Source organism: Carcharodon carcharias, chromosome 19, assembly GCF_017639515.1.
Source record: "Carcharodon carcharias isolate sCarCar2 chromosome 19, sCarCar2.pri, whole genome shotgun sequence".
Taxonomy (NCBI): domain Eukaryota; kingdom Metazoa; phylum Chordata; class Chondrichthyes; order Lamniformes; family Lamnidae; genus Carcharodon; species Carcharodon carcharias.
Window position 1 is genome coordinate 34,663,218 of NC_054485.1, and position 23,590 is coordinate 34,686,807.

General features: G+C 40.5%; 1 protein-coding gene across 4 annotated transcripts in view; it reads right to left on the reverse strand.

Annotated features, from left to right (window-relative positions):
* Positions 1-23,590, reverse strand: part of macf1a (microtubule actin crosslinking factor 1a) — a 651,250-nt gene that overhangs the window by 126,067 nt on the left and 501,593 nt on the right. For all 4 annotated transcript variants that reach the window (XM_041213072.1, XM_041213073.1, XM_041213071.1 and 1 more), the window contains 3 exons: positions 23,080-23,279; positions 22,488-22,980; positions 11,007-12,478 (listed from right to left, as the gene is read on the reverse strand). In XM_041213072.1, coding sequence (XP_041069006.1) covers positions 11,007-12,478; positions 22,488-22,980; positions 23,080-23,279 — 2,165 coding nt within the window. The remainder of the gene's footprint in view (positions 1-11,006; positions 12,479-22,487; positions 22,981-23,079; positions 23,280-23,590) is intronic.

A 23,590-nucleotide genomic window follows, 5' to 3' on the forward strand; every position in this document is an offset into this window, starting at 1 on the left:
TCTTCAATCAGAAGTAACTCCTAGAAGGACAAAAGCAACAGATGTAGAAGAACAGTATCACCTGCAAGTTCTCTTCCAAGCCACATACCATCCTAAAGATATTGCCTTCCCTTCACTGTCGCTGGGTCAAAATTCAGGAACTCCCTAATAGAACTGTGAAAGGTGCACCTACACAACACAGACTACAGCAGTTCAAAAAGGTGGCTCATCTCAAAGGCAATTAAGAAGGCGCAACAAATGCTGACTTTGCCAGCAACACTCATCCCAGGGAAATAATAAAAATAATGAGAATGCACTCTGGAATGTGACAATATGTTCAAGGACTTTGAAGAAAAGTTGGTTGAAGATTCAGTGCTGGTTATTTGAGGCAGAGGGATTGGGGGTGGATATTTTAAGGAGCAAGATTGTAGTCATATTTATAATGTCAGGCAGGGAAGGAAATTTGGATGGTCAAAAGTGAGGTTGAAGGAGCAGGAGGCCAGCCTCGGGGAAGAGATGAACTTAGCAGAGAGTGGGAGGTTAAAACTAGTCAGATATGTGTTAATGGTTCAGATTCAAGGAGGATGAAGGAGATTTGGCTTGGTGGGAAACAGTTAAAGGGAAGCAGAGTGGATGGTCTCTATCTTGGTGAAGAAGTAGTGTGAGGGTTCTTTATATTTATAGTTGTGGGGCGGAGGGGTGTGTGTGTGTGCGTAAAAGGGGTTTAAGAAGCAATAGGGAATAGGATACAGGGTTATCTTTTCTTTCCAGAATGATCCTAGATAACAACCTGCCCATTGTTACTGGGTGGTTCAGAGGTAGAAGAGAGAGGCTTTCTAGAGCCAGATTTGGATATGGATGGCTAAGACAGCCATACATCAGCTAAATTGTACTCTTGACCTTAAAATAAAAATTGACATTTATCCATTCTTAGTAGAAACCAATCCGCCTTCTCCCATCTTAGTCTGCAAAAAGGCAATGGACACAAATATTCCGTTCATATTTACAATAAAAAAATCTAAGTCTGTTGGACATGTGCAACCTGATTAGGGACTGTACTGTGTTTGCACGTGCAGCTTTTGAATTTCCTACTAAAACAGAGAACTACGAAAATAACCACAGGTCCTTGTGCAGAAAAGTATTACTGTGGAACACCTTAAAACACAGATAAACATTTAGCAGCTGAATAGAATGACCCAAAGAAACTTTTCAATTCAGAAACATTCCATCCCTGCAGGCTGCCAAAGCAGATTAATACGCCACTCTGTAGTGTTTATAAGAAGTGACACCACTACGTAGCAAATGTGGACAGTTCAGCCTCACCTCACATGGTGCTACATAGATGGTTGATCACTGATAATACTGGCTGAATGCATCACTGAACCACTTCACACAGCAACAGCCACCACTGTAATGAAATTGCAATTGGAACCAGAACACCATTCCTGCACTGCATCAACATGTCAAGGCAGTCATTTTCCCAGCATTTCTATTTATATGTTAATATAGCTTGTGTCCTGTATTTTAGCTGAACCATTTGTGATGGCATTAGCAAGTAGAGAGTTTAAAAAAATATTTCCATGCCATAGTCAAAGAAACATACTGAGAACATGTTAGATAAGCACACGGCGCTTTGCTACAGATCACTCAAAAATACAAAATCACAGAGCAAAATAATGAATCCTTGGAAAAAGACTGATTGGAGGTAGCAGAAAAGTAGAGGTTAGGTAGGTTAGTATCTTTTAAAGCACAATTAAACATTAGATATCATCTGATGTGCACTTATGGGCAGGTTGTTATTTTATCAAAAGGTACCACATATATAATTTAACAAGAGTCAATTCTTCTTTAGTTAATTTCTAAGAACAACAACACGTGACATTCCAGGCAATGGTTAAAAAATGTTTAACATTAGGGATCATGTAATTTAGTACCAATTTGTTTCAGCAGTATTTCCTTAACACAAATGATTGTAATAATGGGAATACTTTGCTTGCTATAGAGATGTGGCATTAAGAAGTTGCTACACAGTAATCATTTTAGTGGGGAACATAGTCATTTCTCATCCTCAAGTCCTTGGTTTAGCAAACAAATAATATAACGTGGCCAAATTAAAATATATTATCAAATTTACTTTTTCAGTGCGACAGACCAACCCTATGTTTGAACTTTGAAACAGACCAATGCAATCGCTTTCCCACTTTTAGTATTAGCATCATTTAAAAAAAAATGTTACTGTTAATTTGGGAGCTTTGAATCCTCAGTCAGCCAGTCACACAATGCCTTGGGCTGATGCACATGTCTATGACTGTTTTGATATACAATTGAGAGGTTTTGAATTAGCAGCCGAATCTGCATATAATTTAGCCACATAGGCTTATAGCAATGCTTACTTGTTGCAAGTTTAAAATGATGTTCAGAATAATTTTGAACAGGAAGTTTTTATACTTGTAATTTTTTTCTGTGCTGTAAGGAGACCAGACAAATTCCATAGCATAATAATCATAAACCCAACATCTCAATTCCTAACTGCTTAGAAATAAGTTCTTCAATGGCTTAGCTTGTTAAAGACAGTGAATAGCTGCACCATACAGACTGTAGAAGCTAGCAGATTTCATCCAGGGTAATGGTAAGAATGCCACAGCTGGCCTCCGCTCGCATGGTTTAGGAAAAAGAAAACTGACCAGGAGGCCTACACCCGACCATTATCCAATGACCTCCAGTGAAAGCTGGACGTTGGGTTAGAACAGGATTGTGCTTGACTGTGACGTCTCCTGCACGCAAATAGCCTTCTAACATTCACTGTCTGGGGGCTTACATTTGTGCAAGGCACTGGAGAGCAACCACACCTGTGGAAGCATGCCTTAAACTGTTGGTGCCTAGAGAAAAGTATGATATGAAGGAAAATAACTGGTAGGAAAAAATTGTTCGAAAATAAGAAAAAAACCCACACATTAAGCGAAGAAAAAAAATGTAGGGTGAAAACATTAGATCACTTTTAATCATGGGTGTAGTTATTTGCAAAAAAAAACTTAAGGCCATTAAGACGGCTGTTAAATGCTCTCTGCTTTGCATCAGTTCTTAAAAATAGCAAAACGATGATATTCAAGCTCATGCTTCTATTGGGAGGGGTCCTGAGACAACAGGCATAGAGTGCTGTAGAACTCCAGACACGGACTGCTATGTCAAGTATTGGGGAGGAACACAAATAGTTAGCTAAAGACAGGTGACAGACTCTGTAAGCTATTTTTAGCAGAATAACTAGCTAACTCAGTCCAGTTGCTCATTCATGGAATTAGTGCAGGTAAGTGGCAGCATTCACAGTAGTTTGTTTCATCCATTTTTCAAGGTGCACACAAACAATGCTTCAGTCTAAAGACTTTATTCCAATAATATGTTTTTAAATTAGGACTTAATATACTTAGCAATTATACGTACAACTCCTTCTGATGTCATACTCAATGAATCGCTCATTTAAACAAAGCAATAGTGTGAAGTGATACACTTTGGAAGTACTATTATGGACAGATAATATGCTACAAATGGCACAATTCTAGAAATTGTGTATGAGAACAGAGACCTTGGTGTTCATATACACAAATTCTTAAAGATGGCAGGGCAAGTTGATAAGGAATTAGATAAGTAAATGGGTTACTTTCATTTATAAATAGAGGAATCGATTATAAAAGCAAAGAAATCATACTGGAACTTTACAAATCAACTTTGGTTGGAGTATTGTGGACAATACAGGGCATCGGGCTTCAGGAAAGATGTAAAGGCCTTGGAAAGGGCACAAAGCACGTTTACCAGGGTATTACCAAGGATGAGGGATTTCATTTATGAGGAGAGTGGAAAAGTGAAGACTGCTCTCTTTGGAACAGAGAAGGTTAAGAGGTGACCTAATAGAGGTTTTCAAGATGGTGAGAGGGAATCAGATAGTACAGACAGAGAAAAACTGGCAAGTGGGTTAATAACTAAAGGTAACCGATTTAAAATCTTTGGCAAAAGATCTAGAGGGAAGATGAGAAATTATTTCACAGAGCTGTCAGAATCTGGAACACTACCTACAAAGGTGGTCATTTAATGAATAATTTTGAAAAGGGAATTGAGGTTGAGGTATTTACACTAATGACAAAGAAGTAAAGATTTGGGATTATACATGACTGCTGTTTCAAAGAACTAGCTAGTGTGTGACAGGCTGAATGGCTGCCTCCTGTGCTGCAAGTTCCTACAATTCTATAATTCTATGAATAGAGTGTAATATTATTAATCAGATAAATGGCAGATTTTAACCTCATTCTTTAGGATGGTTTAGGTCCAAAGCAAAATGTACTAATACTTGTGTCAGGAAAGGCATAAATTAGACATTAAAAATAAATTAAAATTCAGATTGCTAGAATAAAATGATAATCTTTTTATCCTTCCACAAATGTGATGAAGTACTTCACAATCTGACTGAAGAACAGGTTTATGTGTAGTCTAAAAGTAGATATGAAGTACAAAATGAAGTATAAAAGTAATGGACCAGAGATAAGAGAAGGCAATAAAAATGAATTTTCCCAAGGGCTTTAATGAGAAAGGTTTAGTGAGTCTGCTAAAGGGCCATGATAGAATACTTTCATTATTGTTCTTATTCAAAAGGAGACAACAAAAAATTATTGGATCAGATGTGATTTAATATTGCTGCTATGTATATTCATGCTGCACGTAAAAATATATTTGGTCTTCTCTCACTGAAGTATCATCAATCCACCTACTGAAATATTAGAGAGGTGCATGAAGGTATGTGCAGGAAAGATGGTATCCAGTTCAGATCAAATGGCAGTCGTAATTATGCTATTGTATGGTTAGAAAGTAGGCAACATGAGCACACTACTGAGTGCAGACTACTTATAGGAGTGATGAGCATCACTGGACCCAAAAGAACAAGGTGAACTTGAAATTGAAACAAACATGCAAGGCAGGGAGATTAAACTTTTAAAAACCTATAATATAAATTGAGGATAGCTTATCATTCTCTTTTCTAAAACAGCGCATTTATATAAAGCCCATGATGTATTAAGACATAACAGTGTGCTTAAAGAAGGTCAATAGCTTTAAAATAATCATCTAAGCCTATTCTTCTCCTTCGATGTACATAACCACTTTTCTATCTCCTGAATTGGTTAATAGATTGATATACAGTAATGTTATCATGTTTAACTTTTGTTTCTCAACAGAGAAGCATAATGGAATCTTTGCATTTCTGTGGCATAACAAGAAATTTCTGTCTAGTTTGAGAAAACAGAGAGAAGTTTCTAAATTTATGTTAGTAGTAGGACTGATTACACCTGGAAAGTCACTACTTTGAAGCTTGGGGAATCCCAGTGAAAATAACCTGACTGCACAATCTCCCTTATCCTGCTGCTCATGTTACATGTGATTCTCAACCCTACCATCAGGCTTTCCTATGTATTGAGAGGATCAATGATGCGTGGAGGAGGTGCAATTTGTAGCCGCTATTTTTCTGGAAATCTACTTGTCTCCGTGTCTAGTTCTTCTGAACCCAGGTATGAAGGTGGGTGCCTGACATTAAGAGTAGGAGAAACCTATATATTTCTAGTTTTTTTTGAAGTGGCAATTGATCAACTTTCCCCAATTTTCCAAAGGGATTTTCTTCTAAATGTGATAGCAGAGAGGCTTTTTTGCATATTGATTACAATGCCCAAGATTCTAAGCATATGTCTCGTCACTGAAATAATCTAAATATGTTTGCATCTCAATTAACTTTTTCCAGAATGCTATGCAAGTCATAGTTCTCATTTGGCTGTTGGGCAGAAATTAGACATTAAATACCTCAAAAGACTGTACATTTTCAGAGTACTTTGCATTATTCTGAATGGATAATTTGCCATGCTACATCTAAGTGATAAATATCAACTAGCAATCAGACAAGTGAAAAGGGGCCCCTTGCTTGAACTGATTAGCATTCCCCAAAGCTGCTTTGGTCAGAGTCTAAAAATTTGGAAAACTTGCAGCAATCGATCCACCAGCTTCAGAATAGAAATCTGGCCTTTCATGATTCCTGAGGAGTTTAAACCCCATTTGAAGACACCTGGGTATCGTATTCAATAACGTGGCAAGTTTCAGAATGGAAGTCTGTACCCGAGTGTCTGAAAAAAAAAAATAGGCTGCACTTTGTTCTGGAGTTGGGACTCGTGACATCGGGAGCATTTCCAGATTCTGATGCTGTGTTTCATCAGCGCCTGAGGCCCAATGCAATTTTTGATTAGCATATCAATTAGTGGCCTGGGTGCATGCTTGCTGTTCAATTAAAGACAAAGGGCTTCTTCCCCATGCTGGAGGGCCAATAGGAGACCCTCCAGCCCTGGAAGATTGTCAGCTCTACTGTCAGAGGTGGGAAGCTGCCAACACAGATTGGAGAGAGGGAGGCCTCAAGATGGAGGAACCCTCTGAAAAGCTTTTAAAAAAGGTGATATTTATACTTGCCACAGTGCCAGACTATTATTGTGGAGGGGAACCCCTTCACTGAATGGCGTGGGAGGTGTTTAAAAATGTTATATGGAATGCTCACCCCCGCGCCCCATCTGCTGATCTGCCTCCATTCATCAGCCAGGATTTGGTCTCAATTGGAAGCCAGACTGCCAACTGAAAAATTCCAGTCAGTGTCCACACTTCACCCTTATTAAACCCTTTTAAGAGCCTTAATTGGCTACCTGCCATTTGCAGGCAGGTAAAACAGTGAATGAGCAATGGGAAGCTTTCTAAGAGAAGATAAATCAGGCACTGACTAGACACATTCCTAAAAGTGCGAAACAAAAGGCATCCAAACCTAAAATTTCCTGATGGTTAAGGATAGAGATAGAAATGAAACAGGAAAGGAGGTTCATGATCAAAGTCAGGTTCATAATTCAGTAGTGAATGAAGCAGAGTACAAAAAGTAAAATGGAGAACTGTAAAAGGAAACAGGAGGAGCAAAATGTGTGTATAGGTAAGAACAGATTAGCAGAAATCATCCAAGCGAAACCATGAATCTTTTATAAAGACATGAATTGAAGGGTACTTAAAGGAAGAATAGGACCAATTCAGGGCCAAAAAGCAGGTCTTTTTTGTGGGTATAAGGGCATAACTGAGGTACTAAATGAGTACATTGCATCTGACTTCACTAAAGAAAATTATGCTGCCAATGTCAACAGTAAAAGAGGTGGTAGTTGAGACATTGAACAGGATATAAACAGTGAAAGAGAAGGTACTTAAAAACACTCAAATAGAAAAGTCAACCAGACCCGATGGGATGAATCCTAGGTTACTGAGGGAAGAGTAGGAATTATGGAAGCTCTGGACACAATCTTTCAATTCTGCTTGGATATATGAGTGATGCCAGAGGACTGCAAATGTTGCACTGCACCCCAGCTCAAAAAAAGTGAGAGGGATAAACCCAGTAGCAACAAAAGACCAGTCAGACTAACATTGGTGGTTGGGGAATTTTTAAAAGAAAATCCAGAAAAAAAACTAATTGGCATTTGGAAAAGTATAAACTAATGAATGAAAGCCAGCCTGGGTTTTTTAAAGGTAAATCACACCTGACTGCAATGATTGAGTTCTCTGGAGTAATGGAGAGAATGGATGAGGGTAATGTGGTTGACATTGTGCATATGAACTTTCTAAAGACTTTTGATAAAGTAACACAATAGACTGGTTAGCAAAACCGAAGCCCTTGGTGTTAAAAGGCAATGGCTGTGTAGATTAAAAAAATTAGCTAAGGGATAGAAAGCAGAATAGCGATGAATAGTTGTTCTGTGGCTGGGAAGTGTCATGTCTTCAAGGGTCAGTGTTGGGACCACTGCACTTATTGATATATTTTAACGTCCTGGACTTGGGCTTCTGGAGATCATGGTAAAATGGACAGATCATGGTAGACAAAATTAGACGCAGAGAAGTGTGAAGTGATATATTTTGGTAGGAATATAAAGAAAGGCAGTATAATTTTATATTTTAAGAGAGATGTACAAATACAAGGGCCAGGATTTTCCAGCCCCGTCGTGGGTGGGACTGCTGTGGGTCCCAACCAGAAGTCCATTGACTTGCAGCAGGACTGGAAGGTGGCGGCGGGCAGGTGTGGAATATCGTGTTGATAGTCTTTCAAGGTGGCAGGACAAGTCGTGAAGACTGTTAAAAAGGCATTAAACATATTTGATTTTATAAATAGATATATAGGATACAAAACCAAGGAAGTTATATGAAATCATTATAAAACACTGGTTAGGCCTCAGCTGCACTAGCATGGCCATTTCTGCGCATTATTCTCTAGGAAGGATGGAAGGAAAAAGTGCAGTTACAGAGGAAATTTACTGGATTTGCACCCTCAGATTTGGCTGCTTGGGCCATAACTTCCGTGGAGTGGCAGAGTCAAATTGCCACTCCGTTTCTCGTTACTTAGCTTAAAATGAAGCCACTCCTTTTTCATCCAACCTTCCGACTTCGGCCTGGTGGGAAAGGTGAAGTACGGTGGGTTCCCGAGGCCTTGTGGCAAGAGCAGCTGAGTTGGAGGTAAGGAAGCTACACCCCCATTTTTGTAGCACTAGCTGCCATACAGCAGGTAAGTTTAAAGGTCCGGCACTTTGAGAAGCCAGTTAAGTTTGTAAGTGGGTGGGGTGGGGGGAGGCAGTTTGGGGGCAGGGGGGCTGTCGCAGTATGGTTGGTGGTGGGGGGTGGATCAGTACTCTAGTTAACCGGAAGTTGGAAGTGGTTTTATTTCTACTAACATTTTCTGGGTAACAATTACTGTAAGACACTTGAAACCATTTGAAGTTTGTGATTTAAATTGAAGCATCTGATGGTTCCCAACGCAGGGCAATTGGCCAATGGAAGCTTCAACTTCCCAGGATGTGCAATTCTTACGTAGGGATTTCCGTGGTGGGGAGGTGCAGGGGCAGATGGGGGGGTGTCCCCAGTGCATCTTTGAGGTACCCCCTTAGGTACGTCACGCTGGAGAACAAAGTTATGGGCCAGTAAAAACTAGGGTTTTCTCCACAGAACAAAGAAAGTTGAGGGGTGATTTGACAAGGCAAAAATAATTATGCAATGAATTACGACGACCTAGAATGCACTGCTTGAAAGGTTTCTTTCTTTCTTTCTTTCTTGGGATGTGGGCATTACTTGCAAGACCAGCATTTGTTGCCCATCCCTAATTGCCTGTGAGAAAGGATGATGGAAACAGATACAATAACAACTTTCAAAAGGGAATTGGCTAAATGCTTGAAACAAAAAATAAATGCAGGATTTTGGGGAAACAGGAAAGTGGGATTAATTGGTTAGCTCTTTCAAAGAGAAGGCACAAGCATGGAGAACCACTTAGCCACCTTCTCTGTTGTATCATAATTCTATAATGCTTGCCCACCAATGATGGAACAAAGGAAGGGAAAATGGACACGAGGCCGCTGTCAGAGGATCTCTAAGTTCAGAGAAGAATATAAATGTGCTACCAAGTCTCATACGTTGCAGAAAACTCTTAAGGGTCAATGTATCAGCAGCTTCTTCCTTTGTTTATTTATTTATTTATTTATTTCTTTATTTGTATGTGATGGATGGAAAGAATGAGGAAAATGCATAAAAGTGATTTCAAAATAATAGGTCATACATGCCAATTAAAAAAAAAGTTCTACTCTGGTTAAAATTAAAAACTTATAACACAACTGCTATTTTCAATCACCCAAAGCACTCCTCCCACCTGCTTTTCTACCCCCACTTCGCAGCTGCTGCTCCTGCTAAAAGTACTGCTCCCAGTTTTTCCTCACCTCCAATTATTGTTCTTTTCTCTATCTCTTCACTTTACAAAAACTGTTCTCCTATTCCCTAATGTGGTGCTTCCGGAGTGACATCAATTCCTCAAATCACTGCACTCTGCTTCTTCTCTCCCAAATTGCCATTTCTGGCCTTACAGCCATCCTGCTCGCCTTACCCCCTAAACAAAGCAACAGGTTTGGTTTCTCAGTCCTTGAACCCCACACACCCTCCTGCCCCCAAAAAGTGCATTTCCTGGATTCTCCCATTGCCTTTCCCTCATGTTCATGTTCGATCATTAATGTGGTCCACCTCTTCACAAAGCAATCTACTTGAAGGTTCTCTCTTCCCTCCACCACTTATTTCTCCCTCTTGCCAAAGCAGTTGCTTCCAGCTTCTGCACAACTCTCTTTAGAAATGACTGATTCCACTTTCACTTACGTCCCTTACCCCTCACTGAAGTATTGCTCAGTTACTCCTCTTTCCCCTTGTAAAAGAGCCGCTCTCAATTTCTCCAGAACTACGAAAGCACTGCTGCTGACTGTCTTCAAGCACAAATTGCGACCATCTACTTTCTGGAGCCACTGCCTGTGACTGACACCACTGCACACTTTGAAGAATTTATAATCTTCTATCCATGGGAGCAAGTCCTCCACATACTGTCTGTATTTCTGTACTTTCTGGAGGCAGTCTCTGAGTTTAAAATGTCTGCCAGCTGCCTACTTGCTTAGTTCATCTGACTGTCCTTTAAAGGTTGACAACTGATCTGATGGTTTATCTTTTCTTCGCTGGGTTGGGAACTTCAAAATAGAGACTCCTCTTCAGCAAGGATCCTCTTGTATGATCTGGAATTTATGATTTATGGAAATTCCTGTCCAACGTGTATAGCATGATTAATCACCTGTATCATAAGTTCCAGCAGCTTAGTGCATGACAGCAGTATTTGAAACGTTGTTTGGGGTTGTGGAGGGGGCGGGGGCGGTGTTGTTTATGATTTTCAACACAGGCATAGCCACAGAAACACTTTAGTTTATATGTTGTAATAAGAATCAGCTAGTGAGATGCAAGCTCTGGATGATAGAGGAGTAAGACCACAGATAACTGGACTATAATCATGTACGTTTGAATGACTGTGGTAGTAGTGAAAAAAAATCAAAAATACTTTACAGAAATAAAGTTTGAACCTATTTATCACTTTAGGAGCCTCTAAAAAGTGCCATGGGCTGAGTTAAAACAACCCTTACCTTAAAGTCTGCCAATTGCTGATTGATGACATCAACTTCTGTTCCCACATTCCCTTGCAATTCTTCACCCTCTTCTGTTTTGGTTAGGAGGCTATTCAATTCTTTGAGTTTTTCATAGAAATCTTCAACACGTGAAACAGTCATTTCTACTTGCTCTTGTCTGTTCCTCCCCCGCTCCAATAGCTTACCACATTGTTTGTTCAAGGCTTCAAGCTCTCGTTTCAGCCCTTGTAGATCTGGACTGCCTTCCACCTCCAGCATCTGCTTGCATTCCTTTTCTGAAGTTTCAATATCTTTCTTTAATTCTTTAAGTTTGCTCATAAATTGCTTAATATCATCAGTTTGTGATTGCAGGCTGTCCAGGTCCCTCCCAACAGGACTCATGCTGTCCAGTTCATCATCCAGATCAGCAAGGTGTGAAAACATTTCTCGTACATGGTTCTGGAAATGTCCAATTCCTTGAAGCTTGCTTTCCATTGACAAACAACTTTCATCTACTCTCTGTTTTACATCACCATATTCTTGCTGAACTACTTCTGCTTGCTGTAGGAGCTGTGATGAATCTGCACCATCAGGAGCATCTTGTACTAGACCTTGGGCGAGGTCTCTCAGATATTCCACTTGTGGCTCTAAGATTTGAAGAGATTCCTGCCGTGTCCTCAGCTTTTCCAAGTTCTTATTACTGTAGGCTTGTGGTCCAAGAGCATCATAAATTTCAAGCTGTTGTTTTGTGCCATCAAGTTTCTTCTGAATGTTTTTAAGGGAGTCCTGGAACTCCTTTAACCTTTGAGCCATTTCTTCAATTGATTCACTCTTGGTTTGAAGATGCTCTGTAATAAGGTCCATCCTTTGGTTTATACCTGCTTTTTCATCCCTAATATCTTCTTCATTGATCTGACAGGAATCTACAAGGATGTCAGCAGCAGTGTTCATCATCTCCAGCAGTGAACGTCGTTTCTCCACATCATGGTGTAGATCCTTAGCACTAGCTAAAGAGGAATTTAGTTGTGCTGGATCAATGGTGATCATCAGTTCTTCAGTTTTAAATTCACAATCTTCTATCCATGGGAGCAAGTCCTCCACATACTGTCTGTACTTTTGTGCTTTCTGAAGGCAGTCTTTGAGATTATAATGTCTGCCTGCTACCTGTTTGCTTAGCTCATCCCACTGTCCTTTAAGGGTTGACAACTGACTCTGAAGGCTTACCCTTTCTTCTCCAGGTTGGGCACTTCGAAATAGAGACTCCCCTTCAGCAAGAATCATCTCATATGAGCCCGAATGCTGATTCAGGCTTTTCTGGAACTCCTCCTGCTCACTTATCTGAGACCGTAAAACATCAAGGTTTGCAGACACAGGAGACCTCTGAGCATGTTCACTACATTTACCATCTAGCCACATCTTAAGTTCATCAAAGGTTTGTTGGAATTGCTGAGAACTGGCCAGAGTTGTTTGAAGTTGGTTTATACGATCACCTGTAGAGAACAATTAGTAAGCAACATGTTACTTGCCAATTAATTTGAAAACATACATTAATGAAGTAATATTTTCCAAATTTACCACCAAGTGTAAAGAAGATATTCTTAAAAAGCACAACAAACCAGGAATCACTAGCAAGTATAATAGTAAATTGTGTGTGTGTGTATATTAATCAAACTCTGATAACTTTGGATGGTGTTAGCTGGAAAATAGGGTTTACTGTCTTGAGTACAAGTCACCTTACCATTAGAATAATATTTTAGGAGCACAGGAGCAAGATTAGGCCATTTGGCCTGTCAAGCCTGCTCTGCCATTCAAACAGATCATGGCTGATCATCTAACTCTCTGCCATTTTCCCCCACTATCCCTATATCCCTTGATATCATTAGTATCCAGAAATCTATTGATTTCTGTTTGTGAGCATGCTCAGTAATTGAGTTTCCAGAGCCCTCTGGGGTAGAGAATTCCAATGATTTACCACCGAATGAAGAAATTCCTCCTCAACTCAGTCTTAAACGGCCTGCCCTTCATTCTGGTTCTAGACTCACCAACCAGGGGAATCATCCTTCCTGCGTCTACCCGGTCACACCCTGTAAGAATTTTGTAACTTTCAATGAGATCACCTCTCATTCTTCAAAACTCTAGAGAATACTCAGTCTCTCCTCATAAGATAACACCACCATCCTAGGGATTAGTCTGGTGAGCCTCCATTGCACTACCTCTACAGCAAGTATACTCTTCCTTAGATAAGGAGACCAAAACTGTACAAAATATTCCAGGTGTTATCTCACCAAGGCTCTATATAATTGCAGCAAGACATTTTTAATCCTGTACTCAAATCCCCTTGTGATGAAAGCCAACATACCATTTGCCTTCCTAAATGCTTGCTGTACCTGTGTGCTAGGTTTTAGTGACTCATGAACAAGGGCACCCAGGATCAACACTTCCCAACCCCTCACCACTTAAAAAAATACTCTGCCTTTCTGTTGTTTTCTACTAAAAAGTGGATAACTTCATACACATTCACGTTATATCCATCCGCCAAATTCTTGCCTGCTCACTTAGCCTGTCCATCTCCCTTTGAAGTCTCCTTGCATCCTTCATAACTTTACCTAGTTTTGTGTCATCAACAAATTTGGAAATATTACATTTGGTCCCCACATCCAAATCATTTGTATAGATTGTGAACAGCTGTGGCCCCAGTACTGATCTTTGCAGTACCCCACAAGCAACATCCTGCCATCCTGAGAATGAAGCAGAGTCTTTGAATATTTTTAAGGCAGAGGTGGATAGATTCTTAGTAAGCAAGGGGGTGATAGGTTATCGAGGGTAGGTGAGATGCAGATTTGAGGTTACTATCAGATCAGCCATGATCTTATTAAATGGCAGAGCAGGCTCGAGGGGCAGAATGGCCTACTCCTGCTCCTTGTTTGTATATTACCTCCAATCCCATATGTTCTAACTTGTTTACTAATCTCCCATGTGGGACTTTATCAAAAGCCTTCTGAAAATCCAAATGCACTGCTTCCCTTTTATCTGTGTTATAGGTAACATCCTCAAAAAACTCCAACAGGTTTGTCAAACATGATTTCTGTTTCATAAATCCATGTTGACTCTGCCCAATCATATCATTATTTTCTAAATGTCCAGTTATCACATCCTTTATAATAATTCTAATGTTTCCCTACTGCTGACATCAAACTAAAAGGTCTGTAGTTCTGTTTTCTCCCTTCCTCCCCTCTTAAATAGTGGGGTTATATTTGCTTTGTGCATTATAAAACATTCCTGTTGTTAATGAGCATATAATCCAACCTGCAATTTCAGAGTTGGAAAGAAGTCTAAAATTTGGGTTAAAATTAATAAAACCAGTCAATGATTGTTACAAATATAAGGTTATCATGTTTTGGGACTGTGATTTTAATTTAGGATAAAATTGAGGGGGTCATGTGACCTGTTCTGAAGTCTGCCGAACAACAGGCCTGGGTGACGTGGCTGTTAAAGATTAAAGGGAGGTCTGGGTTGTTTTCCTGGAATGAAGGTGTAAGGTATTCACACTAGATGACAATGGCAGCAGCATCTGTGTTTACAGTGGTTAGACTGCTAGTCTCCAAAGTCCCAGGAAGTGTTGAGAATGCTGGGTTGTAAACAATTATGCTTTAAACTGTCCAGTTTCTTCCAAGATAAAAGTGAGCTGGGGTCTCAAAGATAGCTAATCAGCATTTCTATCTGGATACAAGGCCCATGTGATTCATGTTGCCATGGCTGAGGAAGGAAAAGAACAGAAGTATACCCTTGGGAGATAAGGATCACTTTGGACTTGTTCTAGGAGAAGTGAATGTCTACTTAAAGGGTAGTGTAAAGCATATCTGTGACGTGGGATTTTGACTGTGTTAAAAGGGAAATGGAGAAATAATGTTCTATAGTTTAAAGTATAAAGTTGCCAACAAAATTAGTGTTTAGTCACCAGTGCTTTTAATCTGCTTAACAGTAAAAGGCTTAAATTGTGAAATTCTGTTGTGTCATCCTTTCAGCCATCAACTGGAAGTTTTAATTTCTTTTTTTAATTGGTCTCCATGGAGATCATAACATGATGTGCAATAACAATTCTCTCCATAATGATGGATAATATTCAACATAAAACTCACTCTTGGCTGATGGATGCTATGTACATAGCTAATAATGCACTTCAACTACTTTATCATTGTACTTTAAGACAGTTGTGAGCATTCACTGTTTATTGAAAGTATTTTATTTGTTCCTTCCAAAACTGTTTTGCTGACTACATCTGGAGTTTTCAGATTATGAGTTTTATCCAGGAAAGTGCAATTTACCTATGACCAATTTCATTTTTAAAAAAATGAATCTCAGTTTTATATAGAAAGAAAGGATTGGATTGTACAGCCCCCTCCAGCATATTTGAAGGCAGGCGAATTCACAAAATAAAGCAGGTGGCCTTCCCAACCACCCCTGACCTGTCCGCCATATTACAATGGGTGGAGAAGGCACCAGGTAGCCCACCCACCCTGATGCCTATTGAGGCCCTTAACTGGCCAATCAATGGCCACTAAAGGGCCTCCTTCCACCACTGCTGCTATTTTATATGCAGCAGGGGAAGGCAGAGGCAAGGAGGCTAACCTCGTAGCTTTCACTGTGCGGCCTTTGGTAGGGGAGGGGGGTTCTCCTGTGGCCTTTGGAGGTTTCCCCCACCTTTAACGCCACCCCCTCCACAGAGTCTGCCAGCCAGGCCCATCCAAAACCCCGGAGTTACCTTTAAGTCCAGAGTCCACTACTGCTACTTCTTTGCAACTGCCTATATTCCCAGCAGTGGCCACCATTTGATCCTGGCACATCTGAGGTTAAAGGATAATCCGATTTCCTCCAAGGCGAGGGTGCAAGTTGCACTCTGAAACAATCAAGGCTGCTCCCAATGTAGTATTGCTGTGGGGTAGCTGGATTTTGGGTGAGTAGGCTGATGACCAACTTTTTGGTTGGGAGGGATGCAAGGAATACAGTGCCCAGTAAAACCCAGTCCAAAGCATCCAAATCAGAAAGCCTTATTAAAAGATTCTAAATTATAGGTACTGTTGTGATATCACTAAGAGAATATGCAAATGATCAAGGAATCAGGATGTAAAGCAGTATGTGACCAACAACCAGTTACTGGTATCTGGATGGTTGCAGCTGTTACTGTGAGTAATGGTGATTGGTAAATCCCTAGAGTAGAGCTGTCTGTTGAGCTCTTCTGTAAGGTGTATATATATCAGTTGCAGTTTTCAAATAAATCAGACCTACTTATAAACAGTCCTGTGTGAGAGGTTGGTGAGTTTGCACAAAGGAGGCAGAAACACAATATGGTGGCACCTGTGGGATGTTAAAGAACACAGGAAGAGCCACAGACAAAATCTGGTGCAATACAGAGCTGTATGTGCAATAAAACCCTGGAAGGGAGAATCTCTCTACAAACAGTACTTTACAGAACAATGAGTGAGTATCTGATTTGTGGAATAGTCTGATCAGTGGTGAACGTAAGCAATGAGTTGGTTCAAGGTTGCAGTGCAGTCGATTTTGAATCAGGCAGAAAAGTTGCAGGGCCGCAGACATCCTCGGTTGCCATTCCTGCACAAAAGTCACAAAAATGCGCAAAACAGGAAAATAGCACCACTGGGGTGAGTGTAGTAAAATCTTGAACTGCAGCCAAAAAAAAAGGAAGACTAAAAAAAGTAGCTGCATTACTGAATCTCTCAATGGAGTAGAGGTTAACAATTCCCTGCAAGTCAGGAGCATCTGTAAAAGACAGAGAACATCAGAAAGATGCCCATCAAATTCCCCAACATGAATTGGAAGGCCACAGACGTCCTATTCGAATTTAGACTTTTTGAACAAAGGATGGAATTCTGCTTCTTAGATTCATCTGTCACAGAACCAGATAAACAAGCAGCAAAAATAAATATAGCCATTGAAAATGAGGGGCTGCATCAGGCCTGACTGAGGAGGATCAAAAAGACCCTGTTAAGCTCTGGAGCATGCTGGAGGATCAGCTTTGTGTAAAGGTGAACTTCAGAATACACCGATCAGAACTGATGACTTACAGACATCAGTCACAAGAATCAATTGATCAGTTCGTCAGCAGGTGCCGTGATAGGGGCAAGGACTGTGATTTTTCTGAAGCTGAGTCATCTGAGCAGATAATGGAGCTAATTATAGCTGCAAGCCGATCGAAGTCTTCAAAAAAGATCTTTTGGAGAAAAAGCATGGTGATGATATTGACAATGCTAAAAGATGGCCCAAAACATGAAGCCCTTCTGGCTGGACAATACCACCTGCAAGCAGTGGTTGCAGCTACCAGTATTGGCACGGTAGCCAGAATGCAGAAAGCAAGCAATCCATGTGGGAAGTACACTCACCATAAAGCTGTGCTGCATTCCAAGACTTTTATGATATAAAAGGACACCGGGCTTGCCAATGCAAGAAATCTGGCTCTGGAGGCGCGACCAGAGATTACAATAAGATACAACCAAACAAAAACATCAGCAGCACATTGGCAGCAACAAAAGGGAGTGCATCAGTGATCCACTTAAGTACAAGCACATACATGAAGGTAGTGGCAAGAAAGACCAAGGTGAAGATTCAGAGTGGAGAAACCTTCAACCAGAAAGCAATATGGCTTTCCGCATCGTGAATGTGACACAAAGTGTGGATGAAGTCAAGCAGTTAGAGTCTTTTGCTACCATTGGCATCATATGCCTCAAGAAAAGTGGCAAACACACGCTCACAGCCAAAGCTGACATGGGAGTAAGCACAAGAATCTTACAAGTCAGAATCTTGAAGGATATGTATCTGGACTTTTGGGAATCAATGATACAACCTAAGACAGCCAAGCTAACTGCATACAATGGGTCACCCATTCATTGACACTGAAATGCAACAATGGCAAGTCTGAATGGAAACCACAAGTATTCTACCTGCTGGACAAGAACAGATCTAAAGTAGCAGCGTTACCGACATCGTGGCCATATGTGGGATCATCAATGCACCAATAATGACAGAAGAAGCTAAAAATAATTGTATTGAGTCAGTGCTTGACCTACAACAGATGTAACCAGACAGATATGACACTACAGAAAATTTCAGAGGTGATGCTGCACATCAGAAAAGATGCAATCCTGTCAATTGACCCTCCTTGAAAGTGCATAAAGGAAAAGCTTAAGAGTGAATTGAATGACGTGGACTGTAATGACATTATCCATCATGTGTACTAAAAAAAAAGTCACAATCCAGGCAAACTTGGATCAAAGATGCTTAAATCTTGCTCTAAAGAGATACCCACACAAGATCCCAATATTAGAGGAATTCCCAGGAGCAAAGTTTTTCTCCAAGTTGGACATCAAACATGGGTATTAGTCATATAAACAAAAAACTGCGGATGCTGAAAATCCAAAACAAAAACAGAATTACCTGGAAAAACTCAGCAGGTCTGGCAGCATCAGCGGAGAAGAAAAGAGTTGACGTTTCAAGTCCTCATGACCCTTTAACAGAACTGAGTGAATCTTAGGAAAGGGCTGGTTTAAGGTGGTGGGGGGGTAAGGAGGAGGAGGCGGAGAAGTGGGGGGTGGGGGGGGGGGGCGGTGGTTGGTGGTGTGGTTGTAGGGACAAGGAAGCAGTGATAGGAGCAGATAATCAAAAGATGTCACAGACAAAAGAACACAGAGGTATTGAAGGAAGTGATATTATCTAAACGAATGTGCTAATTAAGAATGGATGGTAGGGCACTCAAGATACAGCTCCAGTGGGGGTGGGGTGGAAAGGCTAGCAGGGCATAAAAGATTTAAAAATAATGGAAATAGGTGGGTAAAGAAAAATCTATATAAATTATTGGAAAAAACAAAAGGAAGGGGGAAGAAACAGAAAGGGGGTGGGGATGGAGGAGGGAGGTCAAGATCTAAAGTTGCTGAATTCAATATTCAGTCCGGAAGGCTGTAAAGTGCCTAGTCGGAAGATGAGGTGCTGTTCCTCCAGTTTGCGTTGGGCTCACTGGAACAATGCAGCAAGCATTGGGTCATTCTTGGGTCATTCTTGCGGACAGACCGCAGCTGTTCTGCAAACTGGTCGCCCAGTTTACGTTTGGTCTCTCAGGTCTGCTGCCAGACCTGCTGAATTTTTCCAGGTAATTCTGTTTTTGTTATGGGTATTGGTTAGTTCATTTGGTGGAAGGATCTCAAGAAATCACTACTTTCAGGACACCATTTGGAAGATACTGTTTCCAAAGATTAACCTTTAGTTTATCCATTAGTCAGGATCTGTTGCAGTAGCATATAGACAAAATTACTGAAAATGTTCCTGGATGCGTATGCATTGCCGATGGTTTTGCCCATCACCGCAATATCAAAGAAGACTGTGACTGAAATTTACACTGACCAATGGCAGCAGCTCGTCATAAAGGATTTGTCTTCAACAGCAAGAAATAGCCAGATTAACTTTTTCAGCTCTATTTGAGTTCTGGGATCTATCCTGACCCAGGCAAACTTGAAGATATGCAATGCATGCCTACTCCCCAAGACAGAGGGGCTTGCAGAGATGCCTCAGATTCTTCAATTTCTTAGTACCATGCATACTCAATTTGGCCAACACAGCATTATCAGGTAGAGAGCTGTTAAAGAAGGATGTTCCATATGTCTGGTAGGAGGACCATCAACATGTGTTCGAGTCACTCAAACATGCATTGTCAAAAGAGACACATGTTCTACAATACTATGACCCAAGAAAAGAGACGGTCTTAGAGGTTGATGCATCTCAAAAACGGTTAGGGCTGTGCATTATGCAAGATGGAAAACCAATTGCAATTTGCTCCAAAAGTCTATTGCGAGTGCAATCCAATTATTCAACATGGAGCATGAGACACCTGCTCTGGTGTTCAGTATCACACATACCTATTTGTGTAAATGATTCATTGTGGAAACTGACCACAAACCATTACAAATGATTTGGCACAAGCCAGTGACAAGTGCGCCATCCAGACTACAACGAGTTCTGATAAAAATACAGTGATAAGATTTTGCAGTCCTTTACAAACCAGGTAGCAAAATGGTTATTTCAGACACACTGAGCAGGTTACTGAATCTGAAAAAATCTGAGGATGTTTTACTTGACCTACATGTAGATGATGCAGACATTGAAGTAGAAAATGTACTCAGTGTTGATCTGATGAGTTTTGGTCAACAGAAATGCAACCAACTTCAGGAAATAGCAAATGATCCATAACTGAAAGAATTATGGAAAGCTATTGTAGAAGGTTGGCCTGGTACAATATAAGTAGTGTCAGACACCCCAAGATGTTTTTGGCCATACAGAGACGAGTGAGGTATTTCAACTGGTATGATTTTCAAAGAAAAGCAAGCGCTTGTACCTGAAGCTCTTCACCAGGACATATTGTCACAGATACACCAGGGCAAATGGACGTAGAATAAACAAGGCGCCTGGCAAGGGAAACTGTCCATTGGCTAGGGATCAACAACGATATCGAGAAAATAGCGAGGATGTGAGAAGCATGTTAAAATCCACTACAAACTCACAAGATTCCATCACACCATTGGTCCAAAATTTCCACAGATTTATTCACTATCCATGGCGTGGATTATTCCTAATTATTTCCTAATCGTGGATTATTTTTCCAAGTTTTGAACCATCAGACAATTGAATGAGACCTCAAGTGCATCCAGGGTAGACACAATGAGCACGATATTCAGTTTGCTCAGTACACCTGGAGAAATATCAAGCAACAGGCCACAATATACTGGCGGACCTTTTATGGACGTGTGCTAAAAGGGACATAAACCATCTGACAGTCTTGCCAAACTATTCCAGATCTGATGGTCTTGCTGAGTGATTGGTCTGCACTGTTAAGGCATTAATTGTGAAGTGCATAGGCACAAAATAAGATCTCTGTATTGCCAAATTAAATTTGAGAATGACACCTTTAGACATGAGCTTACTGTCACCAATGTAAATCATGTTTGGGAGATGGTTAGGTCAACTTTTCCAAGCCATTGCCTGTCCAAATTTTCAGGAATACAGGAGAAATGTTTTGAAAAACAAGGGAGGATGAAGAGGGCACAGGACCAACATGCATGTGTGGAACTGCCTTGTCTGCGCATAGGACAAGAGGTTTGGGTCATATATCCTACCCAGGGAACTTGGTTACCTGTGGAGGTGTGCAGTAAGCCTAAATCCTATGAGGTCACAACACCAAATGGGGTGATGTTAAGGAGAAACAGAAGCCAGCTAAGGGAATCGTGCAACTGTACAACACCCAGCACTCCAAATGTGTCTAGAACACATCCAAAGATGAACTCGGAGAGTGAAATTGTGGAAGGCCACCATGAGAACAATTAGCACTCTGATAATACACAATGTAAATGCACCCACAAGTCAAGAATACCAAAGTGATAAGATCTCAGGAGGGAACCATAATGTAAAGCAGCATATGACTAGCATTCAGTTAGTGGTGTATGTGAGTAGTTGCAGCTGTTGTACAAAGTAATGGTGGCTGCTGAATCCCTAGAGACTGTACTTTACCAATCTTGTGTGAGAGATTAGCGAATTTGCGTAAAGGAGCCAAAAACAAAACAGGTACCGCCTGGTGTAGTACATAGGCATATGGAGCAGAAGATGCAAGATTTCATCCCTAAGGTGTGCTTATATTAACTGGAGTGTGATTAGGGAAATACAATTTGTTTCCGTGCTTCTAGGCTAGAAAAAGGGCAGAGAAATAGCAGATTTTTCACTCCTTTTCACCATCTAATGAATCCATCTGAAAGTGCAGATGGAGAGTGGATGTTGGGTGAGAACAGGGCTGGATTTAAATGTAATGTTCTCCACAGTTAAATAGACTGCTAAGTCTCACTTTCTGGGCTCACACACCTAAAGTATCTAATTGGTTGATTTGCCAAAGAGCAGGTTTAGCCCAAAAACTATCAACTTCCTGAGTGGAGAGCAGAGAAGAGAAGCAAAGTGGAATGTTAATCACAGGAGTTAAATAGGAAATCAATTTTTGAACATATTTTAATCAAAGTAGCAATTAAAAGATAAATATCAAATTAATGTCCAATTAATCTGGTAAAGGGTAATTTCCTGGATTTTGGGAGTAGTAATGATGATGAGGCTATCAAGCACTCACTGCTATCTGGAGTGAATCTGATAGCAAGTTTTCAGGCCCAGACAAAGATTTAGCTAAGCAGCACTAGCTTGGTCTCTTCCATTCTCTTTAAGGAAGTAGTAAATTGGAAATGTTTCTAACAGCTTATTGACTACAGGGATTTCAGCTGAGTTTCCACAAATGTGTGACAGAAAGGATGAATCTGTATTAAAAGCAACCAAAGGTCCAAACTTCAAACATTTACAGGAATCTGTTTTGTCAGTTCATCTGGTCAGAGATGAAGAACTGGTTTTAAATGTTACAACAGTTTTATTTTGGCATACTGTAACTAAATCTGTGGTATCAATACCAACCTGCTCTCTCTTCAAGACCATTAAATGGCATCAGGACAGCTTCCAGACGCTTCCGAAGCTCATCCTTTAAATACTGTTCACCAATGAGGGAGGACAGGTCATCACAGAGAAGTTGTGCCTCTTCAATCTGTTCCTTTTGCTGTTCCAAATCTGAACGAATTTCGCTGGTTTCTTCGAGTTGTTGCTTGACAATGTCTGGCTGTGTGCTAATCACAGATTGGCTGTTTAGTTTATCACAGAGGATCCTGACTTTGTCAGTGAGTTGCTGCAGTAGCTCCTGATATTGCGTACTCTTGGCTATGGCTTGATCAATATGACTGGAACGGCCACTGAGCTGATTGGTAAGTTTATTCCATTTGTCATTGATGGCTCCGTGCTGATCTCTCAGCTGTCTGTCAGAAGCAGATATATCTCCAGGTGCACACAGTCCTTGTGCTGCTTGATTTAGTTGTTCATATTGGGGTTTTCGAGTCTCAAATTCTTTCAACATGAACTGTCACAAACAAAAATTTTAATTAGAGATACTGGGAAACATTTCATATACAATCTTTTGTATTGCATTAGTAAATAATTTTAACATTTTTAATTTTACCTGCACTTGTTGTTTCTGAGCATGTAGCATATTTGGATCAATTGATAGAGGACCCAGTACACTCATCATTAATTCCTTCTCTGATAGCCACGTACTGAGCTGTGATTCCGAGCTCTGGAAACTTGAGAGCAGGTTAGCTGATTCCTCAAGTTTTTGTTGTCTCTCGGTTAATGTCTGATTGGCATGAGTCCACTTTGATTCTAAATAAAGTACAGGTGGCAATGATTATTTATTCAGAGAAAGCTCCATGTAATATTATACCTACTGGTTTCTTCTGATTCACAAGATTATAATGCATCACCTTAACATGTTTTGTACTTATCATCCAATAAAAGAGAAAATGGTTTGTCAAAAAGGGTTGCATGGACAGCAGACTATGACTGAATGAGACGTAGATTGACTGAAGAGTTGGGAATTTGGTTCAGGTGGGAATTTGGTACAGTGGGGGAAGAGGTACTCCTTTTTCTACTTTTTTTCAGCCCCCAACGGTTGTTGAGTTCCTTTCCTCGTC